General features: G+C 37.6%; 1 protein-coding gene across 1 annotated transcript in view; it reads right to left on the minus strand.

The window, feature by feature from the left end:
- Positions 1 to 26,355, minus strand: part of HEATR5B (HEAT repeat containing 5B) — a 57,741-nt gene that overhangs the window by 21,428 nt on the left and 9,958 nt on the right. Inside the window, exons 9-26 of the mRNA XM_039568404.1 lie at positions 25,847 to 26,002; positions 24,176 to 24,426; positions 23,618 to 23,729; positions 22,292 to 22,444; positions 21,896 to 21,995; positions 21,390 to 21,499; positions 20,331 to 20,494; positions 18,098 to 18,273; positions 16,738 to 16,843; positions 15,597 to 15,787; positions 13,892 to 14,051; positions 10,956 to 11,145; positions 9,471 to 9,640; positions 7,207 to 7,351; positions 6,175 to 6,414; positions 4,087 to 4,338; positions 1,916 to 2,097; positions 752 to 820 (exon numbers count right to left, since the gene is read on the minus strand). Coding sequence (XP_039424338.1) covers positions 752 to 820; positions 1,916 to 2,097; positions 4,087 to 4,338; positions 6,175 to 6,414; positions 7,207 to 7,351; positions 9,471 to 9,640; positions 10,956 to 11,145; positions 13,892 to 14,051; positions 15,597 to 15,787; positions 16,738 to 16,843; positions 18,098 to 18,273; positions 20,331 to 20,494; positions 21,390 to 21,499; positions 21,896 to 21,995; positions 22,292 to 22,444; positions 23,618 to 23,729; positions 24,176 to 24,426; positions 25,847 to 26,002 — 2,927 coding nt within the window. The remainder of the gene's footprint in view (positions 1 to 751; positions 821 to 1,915; positions 2,098 to 4,086; positions 4,339 to 6,174; positions 6,415 to 7,206; positions 7,352 to 9,470; positions 9,641 to 10,955; positions 11,146 to 13,891; positions 14,052 to 15,596; positions 15,788 to 16,737; positions 16,844 to 18,097; positions 18,274 to 20,330; positions 20,495 to 21,389; positions 21,500 to 21,895; positions 21,996 to 22,291; positions 22,445 to 23,617; positions 23,730 to 24,175; positions 24,427 to 25,846; positions 26,003 to 26,355) is intronic.

The following is a 26,355-nucleotide window of genomic DNA, read 5'->3' on the forward strand; positions in this document are numbered from 1 at the left end:
GATACCAAGCTATGCTGTACATGATCTATCCTTGCAAGTTTTGCTGAAAATTAAGTAAAAGAACAACACAAAATCATGCTCCTGATGACCCAAATTTATTAAACAAAACTCAGAAACACAAGAGTTATCATTTTAAAACTTATGTTTGCATAGCTAACAAAACTGCTGCTTTAAACCACAGTAGTTTCTTTAGCTGTGAAAACCACATACTACTACAGCTATGTTGCTGATAGTTGATTTAAATTGCAGTACACAAGATCACACACAAGAAAACAATGCCACACACATGCAAAAAAAAAATCTTTTAGCAAACTTTCACTGACAAGTTGTTACTATGACTGTAATGAGAATGCTCAGATCTTCTAAAGTAGAGCATTAAACTGAATGAAAATTTAGTGTTTAAAGGTAAATTATCAGTAATCCAAACGTTTGATCAGACTGAAAGAAAACAAATAAACTACTATTGGTCTCATTAAGCAAAGAGGTTTTTTCTTTTTTCTCTTTTTTTCTTGCAGGATTGACATGAAGACATAGTTCTAGATACGTTTTTTGATGTAGCTGTCTAAAAGGACTTCTGCACTTCTGAGGAACAAAATATTACTACTAGGAAACTCAAAAGATGTTGCAAGAACATCACAGCCTAAGTTTACAACATCTTCCAGCCATTTGATGCTACTTCTCTTGTGCATCCTTCTTCCAAAGAGAAGGAAAATTAGTTTTGCTTATAGTATGTGAACATTTTCCACTGTACCTGACAGGCCTTTGCAGTTATATCAGATGGTGTATCTTGGGAAAAAGCCGGCCTCAGAGCAGCTCCAACCTGTTGATAGGAAGAAAAATTTTTAAAATCCAACTAAAATAACAGGGACACAGTGTTGTATATCTCACCTTGTTTAAGGCTCAAGGACAAATACAGAACAAGCAAGACAAGATTGCCAAATTTGGCATTGTAGTTATACCCCAAAATTATCCTTGCTGTCTAGCAAACATGTGCAATAGCATTCTTAACAACAACAACAACAAAGTCTTAAATTACCTTTTTTCCTGCTTGCCCATTGCCTTTTTAAGTCTCAACTACCTTTGTGAAATACGTGATATTATCTTCCTTCTGTTAATGAGTATCCTTTTAATCATTACAGTATTACAGGTGAAACTTCTGCTAAGGATCAATAAGCCAATGACAATTTGATGTCCAAAGGAACAGTGATGTGAAATCAAATGTTTATGTTTGGATTTGCATCAAGTCCGCTTGATGCAAATCCTGGCTGAAAAATGCCTTTTAGGCAGTTGCTACAAGGCAGTATTTTTCTGAAACAAAAGGACCAAGTCCAAGAGAAAGAAGCAATGGTTACAGCATTACAGAAGGAAGAAGAAAAAGACAGGAAGTGAAAAAGATGAAAGCCTGACTTTAAAAAGTATTTGGAAAGAACTTGAAGACAGAGTGAAGACAAAAGAGGTGAAAGAGTTAAGGTATGCAACAAAAAAAGCACAATAATATCCCAAAAACAATCTTTAATTGCCCACTTCCCAGTGATCTACTTTTGTATTTTTCATTTAAACAGAAGTACATTCAATAATTCCCAAGAAAACAGATTTATTAGATTAAATCTAGAACTGAGTGAATGATATTTTCCAATTCCTAATTCTACAAACTAATAGCCACTTCTGGAAAAAATTAAATGTAACTTACAATATTTGGCTTTCAAGCTACTGAATTTTAACAGCTACTAAATTACAATAAATAGAGATACAAAAATAAAATTTGAAGAGGTAAATAAGAGTGTCTCTCCAGCACATTTTCACACAGAGAAAAATCTCCTCACAGCTTTTTTTGAAATAACAAAACGTGCTCAAAGCTAATACTGGCATACTGGCATAAATACACAATTTCCTGAACTTATAAAGGACGTCTCACATTCGCCTGATACTGCTCCAGTATCACATGGCCTGGAAATTCTGGCTCGGGAACAGATGCAAATTTCTTGATAATGTCTTCAAGAGCTTGCAGCCCCGCCATCCGTAGCTGGTTGCTGTGGTCAGTGGCAGCCATGAATGCCATTCGGATAAGGTCAGAGAGATGGAGCACTAAGAAGTCATCTTAGAACAAAACAGAAAAAACTATTTAGCAACTTAAAAGATAGCTAACATGACAAATCTTTGCAACATTTTCCTCATTGACATGCATGAATTCTACCTATTTGTTTTCAAAGGTCCACATTTAATGCATGGAAGAAGCAGGAAACAATGTAACCTAGCTTTCTTTCTTGTTTTCCACTTCCTCTCTCCCCCCCAAAGTGATTCTATGACTTTTATTCCTAAGACAACCTTAAAAACTGAGCAGAAATTGCATAGAATGGAATATGTAAATGTGGCTAAGTATCTTAGAATATATTAAAACATTCAGGAAAGCTAATTTGAATGACCTCCAAACATACAGGAAATCTTCAAGGCAATTCCTGCCCCTGCTCGACTCCTATGCTTACAGTGACCCCTGCTGATGTCAAACTCAAACACCTAAAACTGAGTATGCCTCTAGTTCTCCTGAAAACCACATCCAAGGCTGCAAGCAAGCAGCAGACAGCGTGTAAACAAGAAAAATACATAGCTCGGTAACATTTCTGAAAGGATTATTCTTCTCTATGTATTCATTTTATTTCGTTTCCTACTCTCAATTTGAAATTACCACGTTGTACAACCAACATGAAAATAAATTATTTAACAACATCCGCTGTAACTAACAAAACCCACAAATTGCCTAAGCTATTTTCAAGTCTCAAGTTAAAGAAGAAAAACGTCTTTTGTGGCTGAAACTTTTCCAAGGCATATCAGTAAAGAACGAATGAAAATAATTTACAAACTACAATGTGATTAAAGTCTGCCACTTACTTTTTCAGACCATCAGAGACAACAGTAAAATTTGAGTATTTTAGAAGCTGAATTTGGGGGGGTAGAAGTTTGCTGAGTTTTCCTTTTTACAATGATACCAAATACATCAAAGTTCACTTTAAATAAATAGAAATAAAATTCCCCAGATTACGATATGCAATTCTCTGCAGGACCCTATAAGCAGCAGTTAGTTCATTATTTCCTCTGTAATACAATGCCATGACAAAATAAACTTCCCTGAAACTGTTCTTAGTCTTCAATGGTCTTGGCCTCAAATCAAGTCAAAAACCAGATTCTCACAAAATCAAGGCACAGTGCTGGAAGCAGGAACCAAGCAACACAGACAAAGACCCGATAACCCTCCATACCAAAACAGACACCCTCAACAACACAGACACCAAGTCCATTAATGTCACACATTCTAGGATGCTCACAATATTCATCCTACATACACAAAGTCCCCATGAGCACTACACAGGTGAACCCAAATAATCACAATACAGCACAAACAACATGGACAGCTCAAGGACAGACACCTCACACTATCTGAAAAACATTTCATCACAAAACTGCTACGCAATTTATGACCTCTCAATTTTTTTGATCCTCTAACTCATAAAACTATCTTTGGAAAATGAGCTTGAAAATTAAGACTTATCACTCTCATGGATACCAAAAGAATTAACTTTATAAAGTCCGTGTCTTTTTGTAACTCCCTTCCACATCCCTCTCTCTGCAGCCAATGCCATAGCAATAATTACGTAGCTTTATCCCTTCTTTTTTTCTTTTCTAGCATTTCTTCAGATTGGAGATGCTAAAATAATCTCAAGCTTATTTCACTGCTGTCATTACATTAAACTCTGAAAACACTCCCAGCTTGCCCTTAGCTAAAGTTTATTGCTTCTGTTTCAGACTTGAAAAAAGCTTTGCATCTCTAAGGTTTTTTTTCCCCTAAGCAGACCAGTCTGTCACAGCTGGTATGTTCCAGAAAACCTCATTATTTGTGCTCATGGTACTGTAACTACGGTGGTTATAAAGGTACAATTTTATTGACTTTTGCTGGGCATTTCCTTTGGTTTTAACCATTTGAATGAAAGAGTAAGTGCTTTTATTTTTTTTCTTGGTTGTGTAATCTTAAGCTGCAAAGAGGTGTCAAAATTAAAATAAAAAATTAAGAACAAAACCAAAGCATGCAATTACTTTTTGGGTTTTTAAGTCTGGCTGAACGAGCCAGTGCCAGGTCAAAGTGTGCCTTGTTGGCATTCTCACACAGCATGATAACCCGGCACAGACAGTCTGCTGCAAACACACGAGTGGCCCAGCGAGGCGCTACAGAAGGCTTGGACTTGTCCTCTTCACCCAAGGTGGTAAACATTGAATCATCATCCATCTCATCCTTCTTCTCCGACTCCTCATCCTTGCTTCCTCCCAAGGGAGCAGCTGTGCTCATGTCTACCACACAAAAAAATTAAAAGGAAGAAAAACATGCCACTGTTAAAATCCACAGAAGACAGTTATGGACATGAGTTCAAGTCTTTCCCTATACTGAGATTCAGAACAGACTAATTCTTCTGTAGAAACATTTGACAAACGTCAAAGAGCAAGAAAATATCAGTAAAATAAAGGATTTTCACCTCTGTTCTGGATTAAATTACCCTTTATTTGTCTTACATGATATAAATTCCTCTAACATTAATTCTCCACAGTTACCAACTGTAGCTGAATCCCATATCAAAACTGCCCAGCTTTGTAAATTAACCCATTAAATTGCCAATAAACAGGATAAGGCTCAGAATAAAAGAATCAGTTTAGCTTTGAATTATTCAGCTCCCATTTCAAGTGGAAGATAAAAAGCAAGTTAAACTGAAACAAAAATACAAAGCTCTGTGCCATGGGACACTATGCAGCCAAGCAGGCCCCTGACAGCATTCAAAAATGTGATTAACATTCAGAAAATTCTTTTCTCTAGGTGTAGCTTTGAGACTTCATTTCAGAAAATAAAATTGTTTCAGGGATCACATAAAAAACCAAAAGCCAAACATGGACAAAAAACCCCTCACCAAACATGCATATATACTTTTGTTATTCAGAAATGAAAACATGAAGCCTCAATGACAAGGTCTAAATTAGAAAAATGCCAAAATACTGACAAAAATTATTCCAGCAATAATTAGAGGACAATTAAAGGAAATTATTGCAATGCATGCTTCTTAGAAACTAAGGCATGCTTCTTAGAAAGTCTAAATTTATGCAACTGAAGAGCCAAGACATTCAATAAAGAAAAAGGCTATGGCAAATCAAACATGGATGATGCCAATTCATAACAAAGGTGTTTTGAGAAGGCATGCAGGACCCCATGTGGCTGATTTGTAAATCTCTGCTTAAAAAGCAAACCACATTTTGGTCATATGCCAGTTAGTTGGATCAAAGGAGTTCAAAGTGAAGTTGCTGGCTTACAGTACACCAGAGGGAAAATTATTTAAATATGTTTTTTCTCTGAGATATGTCACCTACTAATAAATAAATAAGAAATTGGACAACCATGTTAAAAACTTTAAGACCTATCCCGCATGAAATAACAAAAGGACATGCCAACTTAAAGCTCAGGAAATGAGGTCTTTCTCACTGGGCAGATGTGTGGTAACTACATTGCATAAAGAAGTTATTGGTAGCATTACTCATCAGTAAATGTAAAGCTGGCAGCATTTAGAAACAGCTTCAGGATGCACTCACACACGACAATAAACAAGTATAAATGAAAGGGAAATGAGCAGATTCTGCGTCATAACTATCCTACAAGCTGAAAAACAGGAATAAGGTCTCAGAGGACAAAATCTCAGCAAACAAATCTGCAAAGCTGAACAACAAACAAAAATTTCATCCCCACAGTAACCCATCATCACATCACTCACATAACTCACAAAACCTTGTAAAAGAAAGCTCAGAATGTGTACAGGAGTCTTGTCTTTGTAGAATCCTGATGTATACAGGCTAAAAAGGATGTCTGCTTTCACTAAGATACTGAAATGTCAGACTTATAAACACACTGCTTCTCCATTGGAAATCCTACTTCAAGCAGATAACTTTTTACTCTTATGAGCATATTCTGAAACTTAACTTCGATAATTCCTTCTTTCTGTGGAAGTTTAACTGCATTACAATCAAAATTCTGTATACAATATAACCTACGTCTTAACTAGGATAAAAGACAAGCTGCAAACCAATACTGCCAGAACGTGCTAATGCTAAGGACACATTGTCATTTATGTAACACAACAGAACACTTACCACTGGAAGCTGCAAGGACATCCTTACAAAGCATGAGCCAGTGAGAAAGGTTTTCTACTGCGAGAGATGAAAGCATATGTCCCAGAGTATCATGGATATCTGAGCACAATTTCCGATCAGTCTCACGATCCAACATTCCAAAAAGGACGCCTTCCAGGCCTGTCTCTGTTATGTTAACCCCCTGATGCCGGGAATGAGCATCTCGCCGAGAGCCAGCTCCTGGTGCAAAAGGATTCATGTCTGCAAAATGATAACCAGAACATTATGTACATGTGTGTATAGTTCAGTCAAAGATCACCAAGATGTTACTGATGTTTTTCTGAAATAACACTAGAAAGATTCCAATACAGCAATTAATTTTATTGCAAGGCAAATAACACCTCCAAGTATTAGTTAAAAAAATAAAAAATATCTCTCTTCAAGGTACATAGCCCATGAATTTGTAAAAAAACACTAACAGTATTGGACTCTAAAGACTCCTCCCAGAGACAGACTTAACTGGTATCATTTGAGTAAGCTCACAATTCTACACTTGTATTAAGACTGTGCTGCTCAACACTGTTGCACCTCCTATTATCAAAATAAAATGATACATGCAACAATTAGACCAGCCAGCAAAGCCCACAGGCATTGCAGATGTGATGCTAACAGAATATAACACAACCAGGCAGCTCAATCAAACAGCACACCATTAAGTCAATTTTCAAAATAACAAAAGCTGTAATACCAGAAAAACTGTAAAATGCTTCCAGTGTATATATGCTGCGTTCCCTATTTGATTGCCAGCCTTAATGAGAGAGAGAGAGGTTTAAGTCTGAATTTTGCAAATAGTTAAATTAGAAACGAAATTCCAGAGGTAAGCAGGGGTGTGGCCAGAAGTTACTGAAGCCAGAAGTGACAGTTTTAGGGTTTTTTTCACTAGGGGTATAAAGGGGCTTTGGGCTTTTTTCCCTTCTTTCTGAAGGCAAAGCACACGTATGCATACATGTGCATTCAACTGTTACAAAAAGGCCACATGAAAGAAATACCTACTGATGCCACTGTTTTCTTTGTCTCCAGCATTTTTTGCTAAGCTCATGGCATATTCACACACTTCTGACGCTTCCCTCTGAGCAAGCTGTCGTAAACACGCAACTGCAGCCCGGCGCAGCAGCAAGTGAGAGCTGCACAAATGAACCTGAAAATCAAAACCATTACAGATGAGTGAACTGCTGCACCCCAGCATCAATAAATCAATGCTGCCAAGGACTAAAAGCACTCTACATTTCAGTCATAAGCCCATGTGTGAGCTGCTGGGTACCAAGTTCTGAAAGTTCAGAAGTAAGCACTTTTCATAATATATAAATATGAAAATAAAGCTAACATACATAGAGCTGGCAGCTGTCACCTGGTTAAAGAGATAAAAGCTTAAATATTGGAACTACTGTGCCAGTGTGATTTAGATTAATTACAGTTTCCAATTTGTTGCACTCCTGTACTACTCTGCCTCATATTCTGCTACAGCTGTAAATCACATTCTTTTAAACAAAAAGCCATTATCAGGTGCACTACACATGACAGCTATCATAAAACTTGCATTTCAAATGTGTAATAAAATCTATAGCATTAAGTTCTTAAAAGTGCCTCTCAATAAGACAGCATCAGATTTCTTTGCTAACCAACACTGGCTTCTAATTCCTTTGAATCACCTCAAGCACAAGCAAATATTTTCCTTACAGAAGAATTGTGCATGGTCTCTATTTTTCTGAGAGGAAATAGCTGCACAGAAAAATGAATGTTTTTCCAGAGCGGAAGAGGTGAAGACTGCCCTTTAATAAACTCTAATTCCTTATTTACTCCAGGATAATTTGGTTTTTATAAACCAAATATCAATTTGCTTTCTCGGTATTAGCTTATTATGGGGATGGAAAATGCTTCCCTAAATGAAAGGGTTGTACAGTTTATAAAGCATTTTAACAGTAGATCTTTATTCCACATATGAATATACAAGATTTTAGTCCTAAAAAACCAAGCAGTCTTTAAAGAACCTCTAAATACCACACTGAGGTTGTTTTAATGAACTAAAACACAGACTATTTGGGAGATTTAATTAATGCAAAAGGTATTCCCTATTTCAAGTTACAAAACAAATAACTACAAGTTATGAAGCCAATGCAGGAAAAAGAAATTAAAATGAGAGTGTGGTGCTGCGTGGTTTAATTTTGATACCTGGCATTAAATCCATTCTGAAGAGTTGGCTAATGGTGCAGGTAAGGCAGACCTTGCCTATATATCTGTGCATTTGCAGTATGAAGAAATGCCCAAGACAACTCCAAGGAAACCCTATCAAACTAAGTACAACTTGAAAGTAAGGAATATGAGAAAGGGAAACAAAAATAGCTTTCATTTAGCAGAAGACCATAATCTAACAGGAGAGAAACAGTCGAAAACTATGGGAAAAGGTTTCAAAACAGCACTAGTTAGTCATGCATGAACTTCACTGTCTGTTACACCGCCCACTGGTAGTCACAGAGTAAATTGCTGTAGGGAATTTCTGTCATGTTGTACATGGTATTCATACAAAAGAGCTTACCTACTTCTGGATATGTTGCACCCCTTTCATGCAAAATTTGGTTAAGGGACAAGTGACAGATTCTGTAAACACACTGCACTCCCAGGAGTGCTTGGGGCAGGGTGGGGCTTGGGTGTGCACAGGGCTGGAGAGAAGCATGTAATCATGACAGGATGCCCTAGGGAAAATCTGGATGGCAGACTAAGAAAAAGGTCCAATGTTGACATAAGTAAGATTGCATTCCTTCAGGTAACACTGAGTCATCAGTGCTGCAAAGAATGGCATAAACAACTTTGCAAAACATCTAACAGATATTATGGAGAAGCTTTTCAAATTTCTCAGTACTGGACTACTGAAACCTCTAAAAATAATTTTTACGATAGTAATTATTAAAAAAAACCAACCCAACCTACACTAAAACCACACCCACCCATGCCACCTTTCCTCTTATATTCATATTTGGTATGTTTTGGGTTCAAGCCTCTGCCTTACTTCCAAGCTTAAGCTTGTTATTTATAAATGCTTGCTTACACTATCGAGGGTGAAAGAGAATCAGCCCCTATGATTTCAGTTTGGGCAGCATTCTGAAAATATGTAAAATGTCTTGGGGACTCCAGGGTTCTTGCAAATATAACTTGCTTATTACATATGGCTGTCCTTGACATCTTGCTAAATATTTCCCCTGTCCTCTGCTAAGCACATGCATAAAACTTTGAGGAGCAAAAGGGATGCATTTGATACTCACACAAAGACTGGGAACCAGACTGGACAGGTTGACATGCCGTGGTGCAAACATATGAAGCTGCTGAAGGCAGGATATAGCAGCTGCCTGAACAAGTGAGTCTGAATGGTCTTGTGTGATTGCACATCCCACCAAACAGGAAGAACGGATTGTTGAAATCGTAGCTCCGTTACCTAATGATGTAATAGGATATCCTTAACACAGCAAAACTTTTCTATACCAACTGCAGACTTTAAGCCTTTGAGAAGCAAGAATTATCAAAGCTTCAATATCACCAAAAAAAGTTCACAGATTAACATGCAACTTCTCTGATTTTCCATGCAAATTAGAAACACAACAGAGTGTTTCAGTATCTCTTTTTTTAGCTCAGTTAAACAACATGCCATCCAAATGAAATTCTGGATCAATAATCTCCAGTCAGAAGTATTTTGAGACTATCTTCCCAGGTCATGAAGCCAGTTAATTCTCTGAAGTTAAACATGAAAAGTCTCTTTCATTCTATATATGTATAGGCGACATTTCACACACTGAGCCATTTCCTAAAATATCAGGTAACTCTTAAGCTAGTATCTATGTATGCAGGCAAGTTTAATTAGCTCCAATAGATGAATTGCACTGCTCTACTAGAACAAGCATTTAAAAAGAACAGTATTTAATTTGAAGAACAATCCCATTCTGTATTTTAAGAATTAACCTGCATCAGGTTTATAAAAATATTCTGAATTACAGAAATGTAACCTGCAGAAGACATTCTACTTAAGTTGTTATTCTAAAAGTTAATCATATTCCAGGTCAAAAGGTTAGCACACAGACACACAAGTTCAATTAAACCATCTAGAACTATTTCATAACTAAAACCTTAAGTCCAGTTATTTAGAGATAGAATTTCACTAGTGGTTGGCTCTCTGGCACTGCATCAAAGACCATCCTATAAACATTCCTAAAAATCCCAGTTAGACAAAGTTAAAAATCCATGTTTTTAACACCTGAGGCACAAAATTTCAGACACAGTGTTTGGCATGACAAGATTTTAAGTCACCACAGTAAGGTACAGAGATCTAAGGATATCAAGAATGAATGAAAATGAGTTCTAGTTCACAGTATCATCAATTATGTCAAACTTAAGCTCTTGTCATCAGCTTAAAATAAACACGTGTTAAAGAAATGGAGGAAAAACCTTGTCTCATGCCCCACCTGTACACAACATATGCAGCAAAATCCACAGCAAGGGTTTCATGGCTGGCGTACCATGCAAATTTACCATTAGCCAAAACACCATACATCCTGCAACTTCTTTATACAAATCTCAAACTGAAGTCAAAAAAGCCCCAAGCAGTCATAAGGAGGATCAAAGCAAGGCTGCTTGAAACAGTCAACATCTCCTCCCCCCACCTGCAACTAACAAAAACTTATATTCTTCCATTTAAGATTACAATATCATCTTTATACAAGGTAGATTTTTCTTTTTCTCTTCAAATTCCCACTAACCTTGCAGCTCAGGCCCAACAGTAATTATTATAGCTCCAAGGCACCTGCCCAAGCACTGATGCACCTCTGTATGCGATGGCGGGACAGTTAAGAGCAGGGTGAGAACGAGAGAGAGCGTTGGCTCCACGTACCCACGGTACATTGGTCCACTAGAATCCACTATCAAGGCAAGTGAGTGGAGAGACCAGGTCTATCAAAAACACAAAGGAATACCTTTTAGTAATGCATTTAGGAAATTAAACAGTTTTTTATGCAGATGGAGCCTAGCTCTGTACTTCTGTTCTTAAACAAGTCTAGTTCGCTATTCTGACTCCAGAAGTGTTTCAGAAGTCTCAGGACCTCAAGCAAATCACCTGAGAGTTTAAATATATCTAAAATACTCTTTGGTTATCAGCAATTTTGAAGATAATGGAAATAAGGTGACAAAGAATTTGAGAAAAAATATGCTTAAGCACTTTGAAGAAGAAAAATACAAGCCCAAATATCACATCCACTTAAAACAAAAAGGAAAAAAGAAAACTGACTCAGGACAGGAGAAAGAGAGAATCATTCCACTATAAAACTGGAGGCAGAGTCTGAAATGGGCAGCTTACAAAGGCTTAGCAGAGAAGGTCTTTTATATTCTCGTAGGAACTGATTTTCATGACAAGCTGAAAGGTTCACATGTATTTTTCTAGATTTCTTATTAGAGGGTACAAGAGCAAAAAGCACTGCTGTTCAGTCAGCATACTACAGCATGAGGAAAAAATATGGTGAAAGACCTATTTCAGTTGCGAAGTGAGTAAACAACAAAAGAAAAAAATAATTTATTGTAATTGTCAAAGCAAGAAGCAGGCAAGAGGACAGTCCTTTTGGATACTGATGTTTCATAGGAAATAAATTCCACTGACAGATCTGAAAGGACTAGCTATCTCTTCGTAACATCCTATTAAATGATCTTATTTCAGAATTTTCTCATATTAAGTACGTGAAAAGACTAAGATAAAAGAGTATTACTATTACAAAGCTAGACTCTTAGGAATAAGCTGGAATACCTGCCTTCAAAACTGCTCCTTTTTAATCCTCTCTGATGCAACCCAAAAACCATTAGCACTAGCAATCATGTAACTACCTCTACAGTCCTAATCCTGTGGTAGCACATTACAGCTTATCCTTTAATTCCCGTAAATTTCCATTATACTTCCACACAGTTTCTGTGTAACCACACTGATCCAGCGAGGGACGAGGTTTAAAAGCTTAGCTTTTCACAGTGGCCAGGTGCTGTGTTCTCAATGAAAAGTGAGGTAGATATGCAAGTTCTACCTGGACGTCCCTTTTATACTTCTTTTTCTTTTCTTTTTTCATAAAACGTTAACCTTTCCAATTTGTTTTTGAAATTACTGGTGCACAATTATATGCCTCAAGTTACCCACTCATACATGAAGCTGGTTACATATGCAAATTGCACTTTGTCTTTCCTTAAATAAACTAAGAAAATTCAAACGACTTAAAATTGTATTTATAGATTTTTTTTTAACATTATCTCCCCGAAAAAAAAACCTAGGCTTGTTTTCCCAAGTGATAAGCTTTCTAATTTTGGGTTTTTTTATTACCCTGAGGAAAAGAAATAAGAAGGCACTGAAGTACGTTCTATCAAGTTAACAGCAAACCAAGGTATAAGTATGATTCTTTATAGTTACTGGGGGCTTCAGCTTCTCAGTCTGTGGGTATAAAGTGCCCCTACTGATAGGTGGCACACAATTTCCTGCTGCTAAAGCACAATAGTCACCATTCCAGGTACTCATTTCCTTGCAGTAATTCATGAAAAGGATGACAAGAAGTTATCTATTATATTATGCAATTACAGCACAATCTTTGAAGAACAGTAATTATAGACCAGGACACTTGCTTTTACTCAAAAGAAGTTTCCTTTTTTTTCAAGTAATTCTTTTAGTGCTCTGATAGATTTCATTGCTGAAGGAAAAAAACAAATCAGCACTTTTCCCTCTAACATTCAACTACTTAATATAAAGACACATGTACTAGCCCATCTAGCCCTCTCGTCTTTTCACAACAGCCACAAACAGAGGTTTAAAGGAAAGCTCTTACTTAAAGGAAAGTAAAGACAGACCAGGACACTGACCCCTTGTATTTCTCCTGAGAGTGCAAAAACAACATTTTCTTCTGATTTTCCAGTATTTTCAACTTAAGAAGTGTTCTGAACTTCACAGTGTCTATCCACATTCAGCAACTCCAAAAGCATTACTCTTTCACCAGCACGTTCAGTCTCCATTCTGCTATACCAGCAACTTTTAGCAGTCAAGTCACCCTCTTGTGAGACTTCACACATCTATAGTCCATAGTAGATAGAAACCCCTCCCTGTCTTAGTCTTGGCTCCTACTTATTCCTCTTCTGTCCCCTAACTGCAACTTAGCTTGCAACAGATTTCTGTTTTCATAACATAACTCTGCAAAGATGATGTACTGTATATGTAGCACATACACAGGAATTACTTGACAAAGGAAACCACAGCTCATCGCCCAAGACTCCAGTAACTGATTACATGTCAGTCATTAGCCAGTTATTAAAAGCTTCTGTTTAGGCAGCCAAGGCAAAACTAACACATTCTGCTTTAAAATTAAAGTCAGTTTGGAATATGCCCACAGCGCATCACTCTGGAATATCTGACAAGCAGACAGATGCCCTTCTGAATTAACATGACCACTTGCAACTGCCTCTCTAAATCACTATGAGGTTACATCTTAATTACACCACATCTTTGGGATTCTGCACTCTGGGAGTTTATAAGGAAAGATCCACTTTCTTCACGCTCCCTGGCACATGCTACGTCTTACATGTGACTGTATAATGTCATGTGAATATCTGAGCAGGTAGTTTAATTTTTAATCTTCATCTTGAACATTTTAAGTAGTTTTGTGGTGGTTGCTCTTTTTACCTGGACTTCAGGAGAGGTTCCATCTTGTGCCAAAGCCAAGAGAATACTGACACTAGTTTTCAAATGCTGTCCAGAACCTATTCCACCAACATACCGATGCAGACAACCCAGAGCCAAGGAATGGCCTGTTCTTGATACAACGTCTCGAGCAGATTTTAATCTGTGGATGTTTAAATACAAAGAAATCATGTCATTCAGAAAGTTTGCTACACAGAATCCTTGAAGTATCACAACAGTGCAAAAGACTAACAAAATTTTGCAGGCCTCACCCCATGAGATCTTGAGAAGCCTTAATAACAACAGCAAAAACAATGTACTTACTCTGTATTGCATTTAACCCAGATTACATATAAAACAAGAGAAAAAAAAGGTATTTTTAAAATTTTCTTCTTTTTCTGGTCAGAACACGATCTTCTTGAAGAAGAGTTTTGGAGGATATAGAAAAAGAATCAAGAGTTTAGCAGTGTTTCACAGCAGACTAATTTAATAATCATTCCTAAAACATTGCAGTGAAAAGGAATCAAGAATAGAAAAATTACAACACACACTGAGGAACTACAAAGAAATCCACAGCTACATCTTCCACTGCAAATCTGGTTTTTCATATAGCTGTTTTCTTCCACAGCTGATTTTTATGACTTTTCCAATAGAGTCATTTTATTTTTTTAAGTAGAAAGCCTTTTATAATGAAACTAAACTGGAATGAGTAGTATTTTAAATGATCTAGTTGTATGAAGTTGTATGCATTGACTTACTGAGTATTCTTTACAATACTGCTTCTGAATGCATGCCACGTACACCACTTGGTAATTAGAAGCCTTTTCAGAGGGTGAGGAAGAGAGATTAAGAGGGATTTCCTAATTAGTACAAAGAAAGATACTTTTTCTCTGTTTGACTGTATATGAGAGACATGCATGCTCTTGGCCATCAGTGAACAACAAGGTAAATGCACATCTCAAATATAAAAAATTACTTGACTGTCAACAGAATGACAACCATTAACAACTTGCAAGTTAACATAGATAAGAAACCAAGGAAGATCCCAGTAACAGAAATTCAAGGAAAGACAGCAAGGATGAGATACTTTACTACAAGATGAAAGGGTGAGAAAAGTTTAATTACCCAGAGGTAAGAGAGCTGGACTGAGGCTATGTGCAGGCACCCAGCCCAGCCAAAAACATGGGCTGCAGCCCTGAGGCAGTTGCATTCTGATTCACAAATATGCTGATGCCTTAAATTTAAGCATGGAATTGGGAAACATGTCTTGCTGCTTCTACCAGACATCTTTCTAAAGACCCAAGATAAACAACAGGATACAAAAAAGTACAGGTCAGTAAATAAGTTAAATCAATGTATGAAGAGGATGCTTTAGTGAAACAGAACTGCTATTACACAATTCATATTACAGACATACTTAATGTAAGCTGTGCTTGTCTATCAGAAACAGTTTAGTCACCCTTCAAGTAACTCATCAAAAGCTGTTCACCAATATCATTTCACATTCTGAGTGTGTAACAACTCAGCTTTTATTCCTCATATGAAATAAATCCAAGAGAAGAATCTGTTTGAAGGTTTGTTAGATCTACATAACCACAGGGATCAAGCATGAAAGAAGAGAATAATCAATACAGTATTTAGAAGAGGAATCTTTCAAACTACATTAAATTATAATTTTATTTCCTTTTCTGAATTAAAATCAACTTACTTATCAAAACTGTATTGAGCCATTCTAGCAATGAAAGAGGCTTCTCCAACCACTTGAGCCATTCTGCCAAGAGCTTCACCTGCTGCACATCTCAAAATAGGGTTAGGATTATCAAGGGCACCCATTACGAGCGTCAGAGCAGATTTGCGGACTTCTTCTGGTCCTAATGTGCTTTTATTCTCAGCTAAACCCTACATAAAAAAAAAAAAATTCTTAATAATCACATTTACAAACATTAATACAGTCTCTTATATGAACACTCTACAATAACACTAAACAGTGCTTCTGTAGGTACTTTTACCTGAGGAAAAATAATTAAAGACATATAAAGTAAAACTACTGCATGTGCAATAGAGGAAGAAGTCAAAGGCTCTACCACAGATTGTAATTTTCTGATCTGAAGTCCTCATTTCAGCTCAATTTCGATAATTTTTTGGCCACTTGGTATGGCATGGGAGCTTCCAGAAATCTGCCTCAGAATCCACATTTCAACTTGTAGCAATGTAGATCACATTTTTAAGAACAACACAAAGAACTGAGGTGCTGATTTTGCCAATCAACCAAAGACATGGAGCTCCAGTAACAGCTTAAACTGGGCAGCCATTATTTGTGACTTGCTGTCTTACTTCCTGACATGATAGCATGAGGTTGCATTTCCAAGTGTAGATAAGAGAGCACAGAGCAGTAGCTGCAGTCAGTGGGACTGGGCATAAGCACCTTGAATTCTGTGCAACAAGGCAACCAAAACATAAACCCAAATCTATTTGTGTATTCAATTACACAAGCCATATCTGAATGATACTCTGCGACACTAGGGGTTTTCTGAGTATATAGACAAAGTACTTAAATCCATGAGCCCAATGCAAATAAAACCACAGGACTGAAGATGAAAGAAAGAAAGAAAAAAAAAGACAGTCTGAATATTACAGAATGCTGACTACTATAAAATGCTGATTACATGAGCCTCATATGTTCTCTGTACTGATACATGCAGACAAAAGCTCAAGCTAGTATCTGAAAAAAAATTCAATTCTGGAATTTTCAAATTTTTTAATTTTTGAGTAACTTTAGTAGCACTCTCCTAACAACCCTTTGTACTGAACACAAACTTTGGCTTTCATTACAAGTTTACAAGTCTTACCTTCAAGGCACTAAGAACAGCAGTAAAGATATTAAGCTGCACAGCTTGCTGGCGAACACCTTTAGCCTGCTTGACACATTCAGCAAAATGATCCAACATCTGTAATCTAAAATAAAGGAAAGAACATAATTGAAGTTACAGCCTTTCAAAATACAAACTAAAGCACAGCTGGTAAAAGCCATACACAACAAAAGGGCCTTTTAAGTTCAGTAACAGAACTTATGCTTCAGGGGCTGCAGAAGGTATTCACTACAGGTAGTACGGGCAGTTACTCTGAACATCCCTTTGCTGGTTCTTTTAGTTCATCCACAAATGTTTACTTTTCCTTTGAAGAAACCACTACCAAGAAGAAGTGAATCTTCAGGTGCATTTGGCTGTATAACTAGAAAGCTATAAGGACCAGAGTGGAAAAATGCTGTCTTTCCACTACCATTTAAAAGAGTGTTACCCTTCATATTTGTTTTATTGTTCCTATTGTTTTTCCCATTTAACCTCCATTCCTGCCCCCACTCCTCCCCAGAAAACATTACTGGGAGGAGGAACATTCCCTAGAAGATACCAAAAACAGGAGTATAATTAATAATCTGCATTCTTAACTACTCAGCAGTTCCCAAGCTACATATTTTTGCAGTTAACAACAAGTATAGGCTAAATCGAATTACTGCAAGTTGGCCTCAAGTCTATCCTGCGCTTACTTCAAAATGGGGTTGACTGCTATGAAAAAACTGTTCCCATCAGGTTTGCACTGAAAGATCATTTTACTTTGAAATGCATCTTGGAACTGCTTTCACTCTGCTCAGCAACAAATTGCCTAAACTGAATAACGAAATTAGTCCTGACAACTCATAACTCTGTTGAGGTCATGTGCAACACAAAGGAAAATAAGTTGAATTCCATTTCCTCTTTTTCATCATGCGTACAATCCCTTGCTGACTATAAATCAAATGGTCTTACTTGTGGAAGCCAAATTAAATTCAATGGAGGCCCCTGCTGTTTTCAAGGCTGATTTGAAGTTAATTGCAGTGGATACTTTTGCCGGAAATTTTGGTTGCAGAGATACTACTTCTGTTAAATGCAGTATGAAAAGAGAAGAATCTAGTCTCCATCTCTGAACACTAATCTTCAAAAGTGATAAAACTGAGGAAATCACTTTATTTCTAAAGTGAGTACATATTCTGGAATCCTGAGGCACAATGAACACCAAATACTTAACTCTGAATTTAAAGACTGTTGATACCATAGTCAATGCTTATTTCACAAAAACAACCAACCAAACAAGCAAACAAAAAAACCCCCAAGGTAACAGTATCCAGAGAAACAAAGCATTAGGTTCTGAAATTGAACACCGATGTCAACTGACCTATGCTTGTAAGAGACATGAGGACAGACCACACCAAAGAGAGCCACAGATGCATCAATGACAGATACTCCTAAAGGAAGGGGACCAGGTACAGCTTCACCAGCGGGGATGCGCAAATAAATAGAAGAGGGATCATGTTCCAGAGCACCACTTCCAGACGCACTGTTTGGCTGAAGCTGCAAAATGCCACACAACATGAATACCTCTCAATATACTTTTGCACATAAAATTTGGAACTAGAGATAACCAAAACACATACGCAGTAGTTAAAACAAAAGAAAAGCTTACAAACACCTGAATACAACTGCAGTATCCCCATGCACACATGTTAGTATTTACAGGGTCAGCTGAATTCTGAAGGGTCAAAATCATTAACAGCTGGATAAATACACAAACTATCACTCCTGGTATCAAGAGATGAAAATTAAAAGAAAAGCAGATTAATTCTGGTACTAACAGTAGCTTCTGAATCACTGAATATGAAGTGCCATTTTATAAAAAAAGGTTATCAATTCACTCTCTGAGCACAGAGTTACAATACAGTGTATTAAATGATCAGTTTTGGCTATAATAATGCCCTACAAAGAAAGACTTAGAAACAGTACTAAAATTATTAACTCTCCTATCATCAGAAAAACACTTCCTAACCATCATTCTTTCATGAAACACTATTAAACAATCATCTATTTCTCTGAAGAAAGTTCTGTGCTCCTATGAATTATTTAATTGTGAAGCAAAATTATAGAATCTAGTAGGTCTATTCTTCTTAGAAGGTCAGAAAACACAGCAAACATCTGTTGAGACCTCTATATCACTAAAAAATGAAACATGACTAAGCAGAAGAGAATCATAGAATGGCTGAAAGTTAGGGCTTGAATGGATCCTAAAGATCATCTTAGTCCCAATGCTCCCCTGTCGTAGGCAGGGATACCTTCCACTAGAACAGGCTGCTCAAGGCCTTATCCAGCCTGGCCTTGAACACTGCCAGAGTTGAGGTATCCACAACCTTCCCCAGCAATCATTTCAGTGTCTCACCACCCTCACAATGAAAAATTTCTTCCTAATATCTAACTTAAATTCCCCCTCTTTCAATGTGTACCTGTTACTCCTTGTCCCATCACTACAGTTCCATGTGAGGAGTCCCTCTCTGACTTCCCTGTAGGCCCCCTTCAGATACTGGAAGGTTGCTGTGAGGTGTCGGTGCAACCTTGTCTTCTCCAGGATGAACAGCCCCGACTCTCTAAGTCCGTCTTTTTAACGGTGGTGCTCCAGTCCTCTTATCAACTTTGTAACCCTCACCTGGACTTGCTTCAACAGTTCCATGTCCTTATATTGGGGATGAAAGAGCAGTGCAGAGGGGCACCTCCTTTAACCTGCTGGCCACGCTGCTTTTGATGCAGCACAGGACTCCACTGGCTTTCTGGGCTCTGAGCACACACTGCCAGAACCCTGTGACAGACTACAGATCTCCACTTACCAAGAGCACCACTGTTTTACAGTCAGGAAGTGAAAAAAAGAAAGGGCAGGAGGGGGTGAAAAAGCTCTGTAGATTGAAGACTGCACTGGAAGTCTACTATGTCCTCCACAATAAACAAAGGAAGCTTGTAAAATTCTTTTTTGCTTTGACATGCTGATCTTGGCTCAGAAACAGCGTCCCACACTCTTGGTATCAGTCTTGGCTTTTGGATCTGCTCCATCAAACCTTCTGAGAAACCTTCCCATTACTAGATGGCTGTTTGCAGAAGAGGTGTTTTCAGCCAACAACATTGTGTCAACACTTTCAAATGAAACATAAGATTTCATATTACACCTATAAAACCAGTTAAATCTTGTTTTGCTATAACACCATTTGCAATACTGATATTTCGACAGCAGTTTCATTACAAAACAGGTTAAAGGGAACCTACATTTCTCCTAGTTCAAAAAAACCTGTATGAGAACAACTGCTAGGCTAGGAAAATTGGCAGACAGGAAGATACGTTGAGTTGGGTTTTTCTTAAAAAGAAATGAGGCTTCTTCCCTAAGCACAACTCTATGACTAGCATCATGCAATTTATATCTCAGTTGTAGGTGGTTTTTAATCAAAACAGTTCCCTGTGGATGGAAGGACTTACATCTAACAAAGCTCTGAAATAAGACTAACAACAAATTATGAAGCTTCACTTTTAGAAGGCTTCCCCACACAGATCACACAGACAGGGCAGACAATTAATTCTTCTAGTTTTTTTATTACCTGATCTTCAATTGACTTATGATCTGTTTCCTGCAGCCAAGAGCCAAGCAGAACACTATCATCATAATGACAAAGAGACCTTAGGAGTGATGTGGTTGTATTAGCAGAGTTGTCAGTCAAAGTAAATTCTGCTACCAGCTCTCGAAGCAGCGCATTAAATGATCCTAAAAAGACAGGCATTAAAAAGAATCATCACTGCTTCTTAGCCAAAACATTTCAGTTAGTGATCAGAAGTCATAAATGTACCATTACTTCAATTTTACAGGTAGCAGAGAAGTAAACCTGACAACACTAGAGTTGAGAGCAAGGCTACAAATGAACTGTAGCCTCCCAATTCCCAAATCATGGGTACCCAAATACCCAAAGAACAGGTAACGTTGAAAACCACTGGAGGTCATCTAGTCCCACCTCCTGCTCAAGCAGCGTTCACTAGGGCACATTACTCAGAATTGTGTCCTGTTTTAAACAACAGATTGGGCCACCCCTTATGGGATGACAACCCAGATTTAGAAAAAAACCTGCTCATCCACATGATCATGTAAACATAATGATTTAACAAAAAAACTCAAACCCAAGAAGTTAATCTGTCAGACCACGTGACAGTGCCTGTCAGTACTAATAGCAGATCTGTGTAACAGATCAAATCAGGTTTAAAAAAGAAAACAACCACACCAACCAACCAAAAAAACCCCACTGTAACCAAAACTAAGCCTTCATTGCCACATCTATCTTTTCAGTACACTAAGAAATAAAGCTCTCTATCTTTTAAGTAACTATGACTTAAAACACCATTATTTGATCTCAGACCATGATCTCCATATCTCTCAATCCTATAAACGGGACTATAACTTCTATACTCTATTACTCTATGAATGCTTTGCAATACTCCTACTCTGTAGTTATACTGTCAAGACGACATACAGAAGATTAGGAATATAGTACAAAATTCTTGGAGATTCCTAGAACTGTGTTTTGACTCTTACAGCTGCTTCAAAGATAAGCATCACAAGTACTAAGTAGAATTTTTACTTTAACAGAAACTGTTAAAAATTTATGTACCTTCATATGTCTTCGGAGGCAACAAAGCCAATATATCATAAAGTCTTAAACGAACCATAGCTGCACTAGCTTTGAGATGAGCTCCATGGGCTTTAATTACTGACGGAATGCTATAGAATTAAAAATGAAAAAGAGAAACCAGAAATGCTGCAGTTACTGAGAAGAGTATTTTCAGATTTCTTTTCACAAGATGTAACTCTAGGCAAGTCAAGAAAACAGTGTTCAGAGAACTACTCTGAATAACATTATTCAATTAACAATACATTTTCAGAAGTAATTGTACCAAGAAAACTTTTATTAAAAACCCAACAAACCCACAACATACTCTGCCATAAATCCGTGGCATGCACCTCCTCAGAAGTCCTATTTTAATTACAGGTGGGGCAGGGGGAAGGGGCAGACACCAAACCACAAAACCCAACTCCAAATTAGTTCTAGGATTTCAAGGAAAAGACAAAAGTGAATAAAGAGCAAAAGTGAATAAAAAGCAAAAACTGCCTACTTACTGTGACATCATTGTCATGGCACATTCTATGGGTGTCATCAGTTTCCTGATCACATCCTCAGTAAGGAGCTCAGGGCAGTGAGCAACAAAGCTTCTCATAGCTAATAACAAAACAATTTAAATTAAATTTTCACTGAAACAAACAAATACAAAACATAAACAAGACACAAATTCTAAGATAATATCAAAAGAGCAGCAACTAAAAATGTTTACTCAAAGAGTGTGTGATATGTTCATAAAACTGTATGTCAAAACCAGGACATTTTGATGAAATTCTGACACATTTTACTCATTTTCAAAGGAAGAAGACGGGAAGTTACAGGAGTTCTCTCTACAATACTTGGGATCACGTTTTGGTTTACTGTGCAGGTGTAATCTCAAAGTCTGAATTTCTTACCACACAGAGCTCCAGCACGGCCTTCCAGTGTTACTTGCCAGGTGAAAGAATCTCCTCTTGCCTTCTCTGCTTCCAGCTCCTTCAGAGAACGTGGAAACACATTTCGCCATAGCAGCAACATCTTAGGCAGATGATACCGAACAACAGAAGGACCTATGCAAAAAAATAAAGTGACAGTATAATAAAAATGTGTATTTAAGTGTGAAAATTCTGCTGGGAAGGCTTTTGCTCTTCAAACTTTTTGCCCTACTTGGAACAATGAAAACCAAATGAAATTCTTTCTTATTCCTAGGTTGAAAGTGTGGCAAATACCTAGTATGCATCATATCTGCTTGTTGGTATCAGTATTAAAAATAGGAAATAGGCTATCCTACATACTGTCATGTCATATAGAACTGAGGTCAACTGTCTTTTCACTCTATTTTCATTCTGACTTCTAATTTTTTTATATTAATTTTGAAAGCAGGTTCTTTAGCCTACTCTAGCCTGTCCATAAAATAAGTAGAAAAATAACTGATAGTTATTGATTGTGTAAGCTGGTTTACAGTCAAGCTTCTCTGAAAAAGATCCAGTGCAATTACATTAAAAATACATTGGCCGACAACCAAAATAGGAATACACCGTTAGAAAAACACAACGATAAACTGGTAAAAGAGAGACAGTTTAGAGAAATGAGATGAAACACAAAATAATATTTGATGAGAGATCAAAATACTGCAAAATGAATAAGAACTTTATCACATTTTTCAGTATGAAAAAACTCAAAAACAAAACAGAAAAGAACACTATTGCTGCAAAATTCAAGAGTATACTTACAACCTCTCAAAATGCAGCTTCTGATACTTCTGTAGTGGCAAATACGAACACGAGGCTGGCTTTTTTGAAAGACAACTGAAGGGCTTTTAAACTGACTACACTTCTAATCAGTGCTGCTGCCTACCTAGAGACACACATGCAACCTGTTGGAATGCTCACTGTGTTTCATTTACCGTCCATTTCTTCTGCACCACAGTATTAAGGAAGGAAGAGTATGGGCAATTTTGCCCTTTCAGAGAATGACTAAAGGCTGGGTTTCTAAAAACAGAACAGAAATTTTTTTTAGGTATGACGCCTTCTACCGTATTTCAGCTTAGATAAACATTAATGTATCACTTCTCCCCAGCACAACGGGGCTGAAGTAAGTGCACTAACACTCTGCTTCCCCTGTATAAACACTCTTGTGATAGATAATGAGCTCATTATGTGTAAAGACCATTTGCCAGAGTGGATAATCAGAAGTGTTGGACAAGTTTTAAAATAAAAGAAAAGGAAACCATTTTTACAAACCTAAAGTCATAAGTGCTCCAAGTAAAAGCCATCCAGCTTGAGTCCGCTGCAAGGAGAGCCTGCTGTTCTGCGCCGCAGTTCGTAACAGATCCTCAGCAATACTGACCACCATCTGCACCAAGGGCAAAACACAGGGGGTTTTAAAAACATAAATGGAGCTACTTCTGCTTGTTCACTCTTACAGACTAAAGGTGTTCTCAAATCATTTAAATTGACCTTCCATAAAGAATGAATGCAGATTACATTTCATGCTGATAATTACTGTTTTTCATATGATAACACAGCCAGTAATATTCTCTTCAGCAATTATTTCAGCAATTTTTCAATATTTCAATTTCTCTTCAGCAAATTTGAAAGAGAAAGAGAGGAAAAATGCTGTTAAATATTGCAACTGAGATACTAAAAGCATGTGTTCTGGCCACTACTCTCGCACATGGCACAAGCTCAACTTCAATAATGCTCTAACTCATTAGCATGCCAGCCATTTTGCAAAGCTATTACTTGTAGATGAAAAGGTATCTTTTAGTACACTCAGAGATTAAACACTCATTATCTCACCTTTCCTTTGGCATGAGGAATGCCTAGAGGACACTGATGCACACCACCTAACAAAGCAGCCATTGCAAAACTGTAGCCACTAACAGCTTCAGGGGAGGTCTTCAGATTGTTGAGTCTTTCTGCACATCTATCTAAAAATGGAGTCAACTGAAAGGGCAATGCCACAGCTACACACCGCAAGCACCAGGCAGCAGCCAGTCGAGCGGCCATGCTGGGATGAAGAAGAACTGAAGTTACTGTCTCCAACAGACCTGCAGAAAGAAGAGTTCACAGTCTTTAACTTACGAGGCACTTCTTAATATACATATGCTTTTTAATATACATAGACAAGTAAACTGATTCAATACTACACAGCCAATGTGAAAGTTAAGAAAGTCAGAATTAAAGTACTTGTATTTGCTGACTTTGCCTTTTCCTTTAAGGAAAGACAATAGTTGTTACTAGCATTATGCTGCTCCCCATCTGGTTTTGTCAGCAAAGCTGGAGCTGTCAGAGCCACAGCGCTGACTCCTACTACTTGAACACTGAAAAGAGGCAGCAGTGCTATGTAAGAGAACAGGCACTGGATGAGATGATTCCCAAAATGTTTTACAGATTGCCAGTAACAGAGGAACAATAACACTGATCTTTGGGTTTGTTTCACATTGTAGCCAAGCACATGCTGTAGATATCACTGACTGCTGTACTCTGCTTTTGACATGGTGCTGCCTCCCCTCCAGCAAGTTTACATCCTTCTACACTCTCCAAACTTCTATGCCTACCTAATCCCACTTTCTAACTGCACCCTTCAGTCCAATCTGTCTCCACACCAACACTTTCTTTAGTCCCGATCTTGGCAAACTTCTACTTCAAAGCCCCCACTGCTGCTTGTTTTCTCTGGAGCTAGTGAACAACTTCTACCTGCTGAGTTCACAGCAGCTAACAGAAATAATACCGAGATACAGTCCCCTCTGTTCTTATGGGACACAGCTGGCAGAAGGAATAAATATGAGCAGTCTTCTCCACTCCAAAGCTGGCATAAAATCAGTACGGGAAGAATGTCCCATGCAACAAGACAACAATCTCTATGATGAAATGTCTAAAGGAGCTTGCACTTCCAGTGGAAAAAACATAGGCATCCACAAACTCGAAAAATGCAAAGCTGTAACACTACAGAATAAATGTGGATTCAGATACTGAAACGAACAAGAAGAAAATCCCACAGAAACCCTAGTCAACTTCAGCCAAAGAACTACTTCTTTTAAGGTGGCCTACCAACAGCTTCATCTTGAAAAAATACTTTTGCCTCCCCACAGAAATTTGGTATTTAAAGGCAACAGTTTTTCAGGAGCAAATATTTCAGACCTTACATAGCAAAACAATGTATTTCCTATAAAACCATTATTGTAAACAAACCAATACTAAAAATTACCACTTTACTCACCCTAAGAGAGAGCTTCAGACAGACTCCAATCAAAACAGCTGTTTTAAGACTTTGTCCAACTAGAACTAAAGTTAGGGTACTAGACACAATGACCTGGACAAATGTAGCTGTCTGGAGTACTACAGGAAGTACCAATTTCATAGATCTATTTCTTACATATTATTCATTTATTATTTAACTAGATTTAATGATATTTCATATTCACTGCTCAAATGCCTCAATTAACCTATTTCAATTTATTTGCATACCAATAGAGGGTTCTTGAATAAGAGGAGATGCAGTGGCATTCAGACTCTGAACCAGACTACCCAGTTCCTGGAGGGCACACACCATTACATGCTGGCTTGCAGCTACATCAGCAGCTCCTGATTTATTTTCACTGTTAGCATCATTCACTACTGCCTCTGCAAAAAAAGAAAAGAGTGTCTTGGTTAACTACCATTTGAATCACACCTGAGTACTCACAGGAGAGAAAGTGACAGTTTCATTTTGACATCAATCCTACATTAAAACAAAACCACAAGTCTGGTCATAGTGAGAACTCACAAAGCAAACATGCTCTGCAGGGAAGGAGTTTTATAGCTATCAGCCAAACCCAGTTGTCCAAAGACCATAAAAAACAGATGCCCAGCAGTTACTACAGATAGCAGAGCACTAAGAGGTAGGATAAACAATGTAACACAGTAAAAGCACTTACACAAAACACACAAGCTGTATATGTGTATCTATACATTGTAACGAAATACACAATCTTGAC

This window comes from Corvus cornix, chromosome 3 (genome assembly GCF_000738735.6).
Source record: "Corvus cornix cornix isolate S_Up_H32 chromosome 3, ASM73873v5, whole genome shotgun sequence".
Taxonomy (NCBI): Eukaryota; Metazoa; Chordata; class Aves; order Passeriformes; family Corvidae; genus Corvus; species Corvus cornix.